This window comes from Nematolebias whitei, chromosome 6 (genome assembly GCF_014905685.2).
Source record: "Nematolebias whitei isolate Nwh7 chromosome 6, NemWhi1, whole genome shotgun sequence".
Lineage (NCBI taxonomy): Eukaryota > Metazoa > Chordata > Actinopteri > Cyprinodontiformes > Rivulidae > Nematolebias > Nematolebias whitei.
In genome coordinates this window covers 51,728,356-51,739,600 of record NC_056503.1, presented here as the reverse complement: position 1 = coordinate 51,739,600, position 11,245 = coordinate 51,728,356, and the positions used below count along the sequence as shown (strand labels likewise).

Below are 11,245 nucleotides of genomic sequence, written 5' to 3'. Positions count from 1 at the left end.
CCAGAGGAGGGACAGTGGTTTGGACATGTCCAGAGGAGGGACAGTGGGTATATTGGTAGAAGGTTGTTAGAAATGCAGCTGCAGGAAAAAGACAAAGAGGAGATAGATGGATGCAGTTAGAGAGGACAGGAAGGTAGTTGGAGTGAGGACAGAGTGAGGACAGAGGACACAGAGGACAGAGTGAGATGGAGGAGGATGACTCACTAATGTGAGCCCTGTAGTGGAAATAGCTAAAAGACAAAGAAGAATAAGAATCTGCTCAGCCAGGATGCTAAGTGTCAAGGCCACGTGTAGTTTTTCACTCACCATGCTCCATAATGTTACTTGATTAATGTATTCGTGCACTGCTCTTTTACTGTTATTTTGAATTATATTAAAATGTTCCATGAGCCTTACTCTATGTAATAATGAGTCTTGACTAGAGGGTGACACAGGAGTGGACTTTCACTCCCGTTCCATCTTTTTTGGATTTACCATGCCCTGGATGACTGAGAATCTTCACCAGCTATTAATGACACAATTGGCTCGCCACAGTCCCCCCCCACCTTCATTCTGCTCGCTGCTTGGAACTGTCAAACCAGCTGCGCTGCCCCGGCGAAATGCAGCTAATTTGACCATTAAAGTGCATTTATTAAGTAAAAGCTCAGCTGAGACTCACCTTTGCTATAATTTCGAGCAAACAGACTCCATCCAGAGGACCTGACTTAACTTTGGTAGATAAAACTAGAGGAGTGTTCAAGATGAACGGGGATATAGTGTGTAAAAAATAAAAAATAAAATAAACTCTAAACACATAGGGGGAATGGGAATTTGAAATGTCTCAGTTTCTGTCACAAAAGACAAAGTACACTTATTGCTTATTGAACTTGTGCTCAGTGAGAGTGTGCACTCCAACACTGAAAAAACTGCTTGTTTAGGAATAAAGGATTTGCAGTCGGTGAGAGCAAATCATCTAGAAATTATTTGTCAATGTAATACAAGGTATGATGTAACAAAAACAATGGCAAAATGGAAGTAAGACACATCTTATCCAGAAATATGAGCCGATGTACGGTTGCAGTAGTAAGAAACTTCTTTACTCATATCCAAAACCAATTGGCACTTACGCAGAGCTAAAAGAACCCTTATGTTGGTTTAAGGACAAAAAATTCACTGCATCTAAATATTATTTCAACGTAATGCATAAACCTTTCCATTGATACATTTATGTTGATTGTGCCTAGCTGGAAATCTACAACTACAGGGCGTCAGCACATGCTTTCCCCTCTCTGGTTTTCCTTTAATTTGCAAATCTTGTAATCTAAGCCTCGAGCTGACTGAACAACCTTCTAAACCAGCACAGCAACAGCAGCCAAGGATTCAATCTGTTTTCCATTTAAGTGTCAGGACGGCATCCTTTTTGGTGGTTAACAAAAGCTGTTATTTCAAAATGATTATATACAAAAAAATAGTGTGAGGACTGTAGTAAGTTTATGAACGGGACCAACGGAAAGTACAGTGCCGCACCCGGAAGCCTTTTTCCTTCTGGCATTTGACCAGAGTGTTATTTACCAAGCACTTCTACAGGAAGAGGTACCAGGCTTTGCCATTCAGCCAGAGGTCATGGGTTCAGCTTTTCAACATGGTGCATGTTTTCAGCATTAGTGGTGAGCTGGTCCTAGTTTATATGCCAAACCGTCAAAGCACTACATGTCTCAGTGTCAGTAAAGACATAGGAAAAGCAGAAGCAATAGCAATGGCGTCAGAAAGACAGGGATAACAGATCCTGGAAAACATCAAAAAGGTGGTTTCCCTCAAGGCCCAGCTGAGGACAGACTCCCTTATTTAATTTCCTTAGGAGTATTTAATGAGCTCAGTTTTACATTGTTCTGGGGAAGATGGGGTAACAGGGAGGTCATTGACTGATTATGAAAAAGCAACCATAAGATTTCTTGAGGTCTGTCACTTTCCACAATCAATTAGTTTTACAAAACCAAGACACAATATATTCTATTTTATGACCTGGGATTCCCAGAGTGCAACATATCTGTTTAATGTTGATCATGTCTGCCAGTGGGTTGTGCAGGTACAATACAGCTCACATTTCAATCCCTGTCCTACAAAATAAATCTATGAACGACGATCCCTAAACACACGTCACTCCCTCACCACTACTTGGTTACATGTGAGGGCTTCAAACTCAAAGGTTCAGCCTCCTTTGATGGCTTTTACATTTGAGAAAAATACTTTCACAGGTATCTTTTGTTTTACTTCACAGGTCAAGGTTTCTTTATTGTCGTTCACGTCACATGTGGTAAATGTGGTAGAATGAAATTATGTACTCAGGGTCCCAGTTACAGCCAACAAAAGTATAAATTGTAAAGAAAAACAGTAACAAGATCTAAGATATGAACTACGAAATACATTAAACTAAGAATACACTAAACACTAATAGTACGAAAACAATACTACGAAAAACAGCAGCACGAACATGAGTCTGTGTGAGTAGATGAGTACGAATTAATGAATACAGCAGAATGAAATAAATCAGCAGCAAGAGATCAGCAGCATGGATAATCAGCACATATCAACAATCAAATGGAATTGCAATGATTTTCCTCACAGTGATAATCATGATTAGAGATTCATGAGTCTAACAGCCTCAGGGTAGAAGCTGTTCCTCAGTCTAGTGGTTCTACACTTAATGCTCCTCGACCTCCTTCCTGAGGGGAGTGGGGCAACAAGTGTGTGTGCTGGGTGAGTGTGGTCCTTCATGATGCAGGTGGCCCTCTTCCTGCATCTGGAGGTGAAGATGTCTGTGATGGTGGCGAGGCTAACTACATACTATAGTACTACAAAGACTAAAATGTGCTTTGTGCATATTCTATAAGACAAGTAATTAAAAAAAGTTTAATCAAAGAGCATATAGATATTATTTGTTTATCTGCTTCTTGCAAGAGTATTTTAGAGCTGAACGTTACTACGTATTAACCAAGGATGTAACACTTCATGTATAGATTTACAGTAAGTAAAATTGAACTAAAATATTCATAAAGTAAAATTCAGCTGTTGTTCATTAGTAACAGTGGCTGCAAAGACCAGTCTGTCTTTATACTGCCTCTGGCCATTGGTAGAACCAGCAACATCCTGCACAAACATGAACTTTCAGAAATGAAGCGAACATGACAGAACCAACAGAGGCGGGGAGCAGAACTCAGCTGCAGTGACATGGAGCGCAACACATCAAATGCGTGACAAACGTCTCCCTTGTGTCAGTTTCAAAGCATGATGAATTACCTCAGTTTAATGATTCTCTTTGCGGTTAACTAAAAAGTACTAATCACTGTTTTACCCCTGCCATTATACAAGCGGGGCGCCACACACCGTCAGCAGAACTTAGTGCCCCACCTACCAAATCCAACTGCGCGCAACACTTTCCCCCCTCGCCGGCACTGTTGTGGTGCTAAGCTATCAACGCGCAATACAAGCATGCTAGCTAAAAAGCTAAAGGCTGAACACCCACACTGAACCTCCCCACAGCCCCCCACTCTAAAACTGTTGGTGCAAACAGCGTGCAGCTTGGACTCAGTCTATTCACAACCCACCCCCCACCAACCCCGTTGACAAAAACCAGGTATGAGATAAGCGCCCCACTATAACACACCATACCATTTTATTTATAAAGCACTTAAAACAGCAACAAGGCCAACCAAAGTGCTGTACAGACAGAACAACAGGCAACACACAAAGCAAAATACAAAATGAGGAAAATCAGAATATAGACATAAAAACGATGCAGATAATGACGACAAACCAGTGTGGAGCATACAGGATCAAAACACAGATCCTCTGGTGTTGAAAGATACTGAATAGTAGTGGGTTTTTAAACGGGACTTGAAAACAGAGAGGGAGGGGGCCTGTCTGACAAGCAGAGGTAACTCGTTCCAGAGTCTTGGTCCTGCTACAGAGTCACCTCTGAGCTTAAGACGAGTTCCTGGAACTGTGAGGAGCAACTGGTCCGCTGACCTCAGGGAGCGTGGTGGGACATACGTTGTAGCAGATCAGAGAGATGGGAGGGGGCGAAACTGTTCAGTGATTTGTAGACATACATGAGTATTTTAAACTGGATTTGAAGGTGAACCGGTAACCAGTGCAGTGAGGCTCTGTTCTTATCGGTTCCTCGGCACCACCATCACCCAGGACCTCAAGTGGGAGCCAACCATCAGCTCCCTCATCAAGAAGGCCCAGCAGAGACTGTACTTCCTGCGACAGCTGAAGAAGGCCAAGCTGCCGGCCAAGCTGATGGTGCAGTTCTACACGGCCATCATGGAGTCCATCCTCAGCTCCTCCATCACGGTGTGGTACGCCGGGGCCACTGCCAGGGACAGACTCAGACTGCAGCGCGTTGTGCGCTCAGCTGAGAAGGTGATCGGCTGCAGCCTTCCATCCCTCCACGACCTGTACGTCTCCAGGACTGTGAGGCGAGCAGGTCGGATCATAGCTGACCCTGCTCACCCTGCACACGGACTGTTTGAACCACTCCCCTCAGGCAGGAGGCTTCGGTCCATTCGGACCAGAACCTCCCGCCATAAGAACAGTTTCTTCCCCTCTGCTGTTGGACTCCTGAACACTCATAATGCTACCTCATAATGTCTGCTTTGGTCACATTACATCTGTTTTATAACTGAATACTCCATCTGTACTGTTCTCTAAGCTTTTTTATTGTTTTCTATTGTATGGGTGTACATATGGTTATGTTATGGTTTTAATTTTACTTTATTTGTGGGTGTACACAGGTCTTATGTCTTATGTAATGTTCTCATTTTTACTTAATTTTTACTTTATTTTTACTTTATTTTACTTTATTACTATTCGCACCTTATGTCGAAGCAAATTCCTAGTTTGTGAACCTCGTTCATTGACATGGCGATAATAAACTGATTCTGATTCTGATTCTGAGGCCAAAACTGGTGTAATGTGCTCTCTTTTGCCTGTACTGGTTAAAAATGGGGCTGCTGCATTCTGGACCAGTTGTAGTCGTGCAATGGAGGTCTGACTGATGCCAAACAGGAGTGAATTGCAGTAATCAAGCCTAGATGTAATGAATGCATGTATTACTGTCTCCAGGTTCTTTTTGGACAATATGGGCTTCAGTTTAGACAGCCGCCTCAGTTGGAAGAAGCATGATTTAATCGTGTTTACATGATTGTTAAGTTTCAGGGAAGGGTCCATTATCACACCCAGATTAGTGACTCTTTGTTTTTCTGACAGGGTTAGAGCAGAGAGGTCGATGCAGTGGTTTGTGATTGTGTCGTTGGGAGGGAACAACATGACTTCAGACTTCTTTTCATTGAAACTTAAGAAACTTAAAAGACATCCAGTCCCTGATGTCAGCCAGGCAGTCGAGCAGAGGTTGGATAGAGCATGTACCATTATGTCTTAGGGGGAAGTAAATTTGACAGTCATCGGCATAGAAGTGGAAGGGCATGTTGTGTTTCCGGAAAATAGCGCCAAGTGGCAGCAGGTATAAAGAGAAGAGGAAGGGACTCAGGATGGACCCCTGCAGAACCCCCCATTTAAGCTCTGTCGCTGCAGAACTAAAATCCTTGATGGAGACACAAAAGGATCTGTCAGTGAGGTAAGATCTGAACCAATTGAGGGCTGACCTTGTGACGCCCACCCACTGCTCCAACCTAGCAATGAGGATCTCATGGTCGATGGTGTCAAAGGCGGCTGTGAGGTCCAACAGGACAAGCAGCACAAAATCACCGGTATCTGTGAATCTGAAGATGTCGTTAAAGACCTTCAGCAGGGCAGTTTCAGTGCTGTGGAGAGGTTTAAAGCCAGATTGGAATAGCTCTAAGAAGCGTGAACCTCCAGGATGGTAAGTTATTTAGGGCAAACACTGAAGCCAATAAGTGGATGGTCAGAATATATACACATATATAATATATTGTATATACAGTATATTATTTTCACATATCAACCATTTGGCTTCTGTTATGACCTTCTTTTGCATCAGGGTTGGTTTCAACCTTCCTCACCACCTCAGCCCATTCAGAAATCACACCCAGGCAGCCAGAAGGTGCATAAATCTCAGCTTGAAGTGTTTTGTGAACGTGATTAGTGACATTCACGGTAAAGAGTAGGGGTGTAACGGTACGCTAAAATCACATTTCGGTTCGGTTCAGTTTCAAGGAGGGCTTGGTTCAGTTAATTCTCAGTTCAAAAAAGGTCAAAATAAAGACTTACAAAATGTTTATTTTGAAAATATGCCAAGTAAACAAGTTCAGTCTTAGTTGGAGGTGATCTGGGGGATGAAGAAGACTCAGCCCTATCTCGTTGACATCCTCAGACTGTCAACAACACAGAGGTAAAAAAAATTGAGTTAATAAGATCCATCCATCCATCCATTATCTTTACCCGTTTATTCCATTTTGGGTCACGGGGGTCGCTGGTGCCCATGTCCAGCAATCACTGTGCGAGGGGCGGGGGACACCCTGGACAGGTCTCCAGTCCATCACAGGGACACATAGAGACAAGCAAGACAAACAACCATTCACTCTCTCACTCTCACCTAGGGACAATTTAGAGTTACCAATCAGCCTAACATGCATGTTTTTGGTCTGTGGGAGGAAACCAGAGCACCCGGAGAAAACCCACGCATGCACGGAGAGAACATGCAAACTCCACCCAGAAAGGCTCCTGGACTGGGGTTTGAACCAAGGACCTTCTCGCTGAGAGGCAGCAGCTCTACCAGTTGTGCCACCGTGCTGCCCGAGTTAATAAGATTATAATGTTAAATTAAAATAGTTAATTAGATCACAATAATGCAATAACATTACCTCTTCTTGCACAGTCATCATTTCTGATATGAGGTGGTTGAATATTCTCTCTTTCTCATCATCATCAGGGCAGGGCTTTAAATCTGGGGTTGGGCTTGTTGACGATCAGTTTCAGCTTTTTCATAAAGTGCTGCTACAACTTTTTGGCTGAAGTGTTGATGTGATGGGATGCCGCAGGCAGTGGAGCTTAAGAACTTTAATCATACGCTCAAAGCCGGTGGCGCATCATTTGGACGTAGATCCAGAGCTTTAAAAACTCCTACAGCTTGTGTTGTTGCTTTGGACCGATCTGATAAATGTTGTTTAAATGCTGATGTTATCGGTCTTTGAACCAAGCTGCTAGAAGAGACGTTCACATTCGGATGATTTTGTTTCAAGTGTGTTAACAAGTTAGACGTGTTGCTGCTGCAGATCCAATCTCCGTGAAACAACGTCGACACACAGCTTTGGATTTGTGCACTTGTCTTTTCCCGTTGTTGAGTTTTAACAAGAAAGCCATAATGTTCCCAAACAGGAGATTGCAAAGAGATGGCTTGTTTGTTGCCTGCTAGGCTGCTAATGCTACTCGTGCTGCAAGACTATGCAACAATTAATAGCGCTGTGCTGAAACACGCTTAGGAACTTTAGTTCCGCGGTGCATAATCTCTTGTTCATAAAATTTAACGAGTGAAAGAAAAACTGAAACGGTACACACACGGACCGAACTGAACATGCCGCACCGTAACAGTTCAATACACCCACATGTACCATCACACCACTAGTAAAGAGCAAAAAATATGCCCAGAGGAAAAGAAAGAAAAGTACTTCCTGTTCTACTATGATGCATTAACTCACCCAGAGGACCCTGCACTCTTGCAAACCCCCAACAAAGGCCTCTTGTCTGCAAAACAGTCCAACTTTAAGGGACCTGAGGAGAAAAGAGAGTCCAAAGATTAGTCAAATAGCAAACAGAAGTATCACCACAAGATAAATACATTTCCCAGCTATTTGAGGACCCTTGTTGTTGGTCATTCTCAAATCAAAAGTTTGCATGATGCCATGGCAAAATATATAAATAAATAAATTGTTTCTATTGTTTCTCTGCTCCTAGTGCTTAGTGTGTTTTTAGTTAACGTTTTTCTTAGTTCATATCTTAGCACTTATTATTCTTTTTCTTTTACATTTTAATACTTTGTTAGATGTAACTGGGACGTTGTGTACACATTTTCATTCTACCACATGTACCACATGTTGTACAAATGACAAAAATATTGATTCTTCTATACAAGTATATATATATATATATATACCCCACCCACCCAGCACACACACTTTTTGCCCCACTCCCCTCAGGAAGGAGGTTAAGGAGCATTAAGTGTAGAACCACTAGACTGAGGAACAGCTTCTACCCTGAGGCTGTTAGACTCATGAATCTCTAACTAGAATAATCACTGTGAAAAACCATATCATGTTGCTGATCTGTTTCATGTTGCTGCTGATCTGTTTCAATGTTGATGTGTTCATGCGTGCACATCTGCTCACAGACTCATGTTCATGTTTGTGCTGATGTTCAATGTTTTATGTTAAGAGTGCTTAGTGTATATTTAGTTGATGTTTTTCTTAGTTCATATCTTAGATGTTATTACTGTTTTTCTTATACATTTTATTGTTGGATGTAACTGGGACCCTGTGTACATAATTTCGCTCCACCACATGTACCACATGAGGTGCGAATGACAATAAAGAAACTCTGACTCTGACTCTGACTCTGAAATAAAATGGTGTTAAAAATGAAACAAAAACAGCTACATTATAAAATGATGTAGAAAACTAACAACAGGAACCCAACATCATCAGGCCAGGATTCTGCGGTCTACACTTATCTCCAGGCCAGCGGTCACTCTTTCAGGGATGAAGATGTTCACATCCTGGACAGAGAGGAACGATGGTTTGAGAGAGGAGTAAAGGAGGCCATCTTTGTGAAAAGAAACCGTCCATCATTAAACAGGGGTGGAGCCTCCAGGTTCAACTGTCCCCCTCTTACAATGCTGTGATTGCTAGTATCACTCAGCCCTCTGTGAACAGTAAACAACCATCAGGTGCTAATGACCCATTGTTAGGCTGATGGTCCTTCTTGAGCATGTGATCAGCTGGTTTTGGTTGTCAGCAGCAAACTGGTTGATCCACTCTGAGAAGGTGCTATTTAAGAGACTGAGCTGAAAACAGCTCCTCAGACTGAGGAAGTCTCTCGGATGAGAGACAAAACGTTTCTATATATTTTTTTGCTTTGTTTTGTTTTTTTTGTTTTTTTTGAATGTCCAGAGGACCAGATTGAACTTTTTTGGATTTTTCTACCTGGATTATTGAGCATGCATCAGGATAACAACAGGAACATTTCTGGTCTTTGCCAGAAATTTAGCATGTTAAATCCATCAATTACTACCTCATCTAAGTTAGATTTGGTTAGCCAGAATTCAGAAATGAAAACTGCATCAGCCCCAGAAGAACAGACCCAAAGCCACTAGGTCGAGAGTTTCAGGTCTTTTTGCAAGATGTTCCAGGAAACGGGAGTGGAGTAGGAGAAGGTCCTTTTGTCTTGTTCAGTCCTCACTGAGGGAACACTGCAGGTAATAATGTCCTGAGAGCGCACGCTGTAGCTGCACTCACACAGAGACATGTAGGAGGAGATGTATGAAGGCAGCAGACCAAGAAGTGATTTAAAGATGAAAATGTACCAGTGAGAGAGTCTGTGTGACGTTAATGATTACCAGTTAACCAGTAAATACAGGGTACAATTAGGGCTGGTCCATATCATGTCGTTCACGATAATACCGATAAAAAAATCTTGCCTGGGAAAATAAATTATATCATGATATGATATTTTCACGACGCAAATATGTCAGTGTTTTTTCTTTCATTAGTAGTGGTAGTAGTTTAAACAGTAAAATAAGTAGAGTGTAGCAGATGTTTTAGTGATTGTATTGTTGGTTGTTGAAACATTACTGTTTGTGTGAATGGCACCAGAATAAATACAGCTGTTCACCAAGTCATGGTGCAAATGATCAAGCCCTCACACCGACTCACTGCTGTTCAAACACAAGGCTTGCATTTCAACATTGCAGGTGTCAGTCAATAATGTACAATCTGGTTTGTGGCCTTTTGTGTGACAGAAACAGCCTTTTGTTCTCTGTCCATGTTCTGTTTCTGGCAGCACACAACGGCAACATTTAAAGACTTCTGTAAGTGGATGAAAGCAAAGTACAGTAATAAGAAGCAGCAGATAGTCGAACACATGAGGGGAGTAATTCCTTCAGCAGAAAATAAATATAAAATGTTCATGAAAGTATGCTGATTGCAATCTGCAAAGATGCAAACCGTGTTGCTCTGTGGTAACCCATTAAAAAGGCCAATTGTCTGTCATTGGAGGCTGTGGGTGGGCTGAACTTTGTCCCAAAAGTAAGTGTTGATACAAAAGGTTCTTGTTTCCTTTTATGAAGATGAAAATAGTGGTTAGTAAACAAAGAACATATTTATCCATGTCTTTTCAGAAGTTAACAACCTTCTGTTATCTTTATCTTTAAAGACCTGATGCTTTCAACCTTGACCTCTCTAAGTGACTTTAAGGTTGTTTTCACTACTGATAGTCCGGTAGACTCGGTTCGGTTGGGGACCAATATTCATGACCTTTTGTTACATTTGAGCTGGTGCGTTTGCATTCACACTGCACTGTGCAGTCGAGTCAACCTGCTGAACCAACCTGTTCCCCCACTCGCCTGTGGGGGCGCTGCACCAAGAGCTACTGGAAGAAACAACACAAAAACCTCTGAAGACACGTCTTCTTCTTCTTCTGTAAATAAAAACAAAAATGGAGTGGCATCAAGTTTTAGCAGTTTTAGGAGTTATACTTTGTCATTTTTAACAATGGACTCAGCATGAACAGAAGATGAGGCAGAAGACCATGGAGAATGTTGTTTTTCACACAAGGCAGCTGACGGCTCCATATAAGAGAAATGTGCATTTGTTTGCCCTGCGCTGTACTCCACTTCCTGCTTGCGGAGCGGGGCCCATTCTGCTAACATTCACACTGTACTCAAACCGCGCTCGAGTTCTCTTCTACCAGACTGAGACCTAGGTTTTAGCCCGGGTCAGAGTTCGATGGCGAGCTCACACCTCCCCAAACGAACCGGACTTCCTAGGAAAACGAGCTAGAGTTCGGGACAACAGGGCTGGTGTGAATGCACCCTAAGAATCTGTTGAACTACTGGCAAGGACCAATTCAGACATGTTCCTGTTTTTAGTTTTCTACATTCTCCTTATAATCCAGTTTTTATAATCCTGTTTTTGTTACTGTTTTTGCCATCTTATTTTAAATAGTAAAAAAAAAAACTATGACTTTTTATAACTGTTTATTGTTGTTGCTGTTGTCCATTGTTGTCATCTTT

At 42.1% G+C, this 11,245-nt stretch overlaps 1 protein-coding gene across 1 annotated transcript in view; it reads right to left on the bottom strand.

Annotated features, from left to right (window-relative positions):
* Nucleotides 1-11,245, bottom strand: part of bcas3 (BCAS3 microtubule associated cell migration factor) — a 640,166-nt gene that overhangs the window by 578,481 nt on the left and 50,440 nt on the right. The window contains exon 7 of the mRNA XM_037677974.1: nucleotides 7,659-7,731. Within this exon, the coding sequence (XP_037533902.1) occupies nucleotides 7,659-7,731 (73 nt within the window). The remainder of the gene's footprint in view (nucleotides 1-7,658; nucleotides 7,732-11,245) is intronic.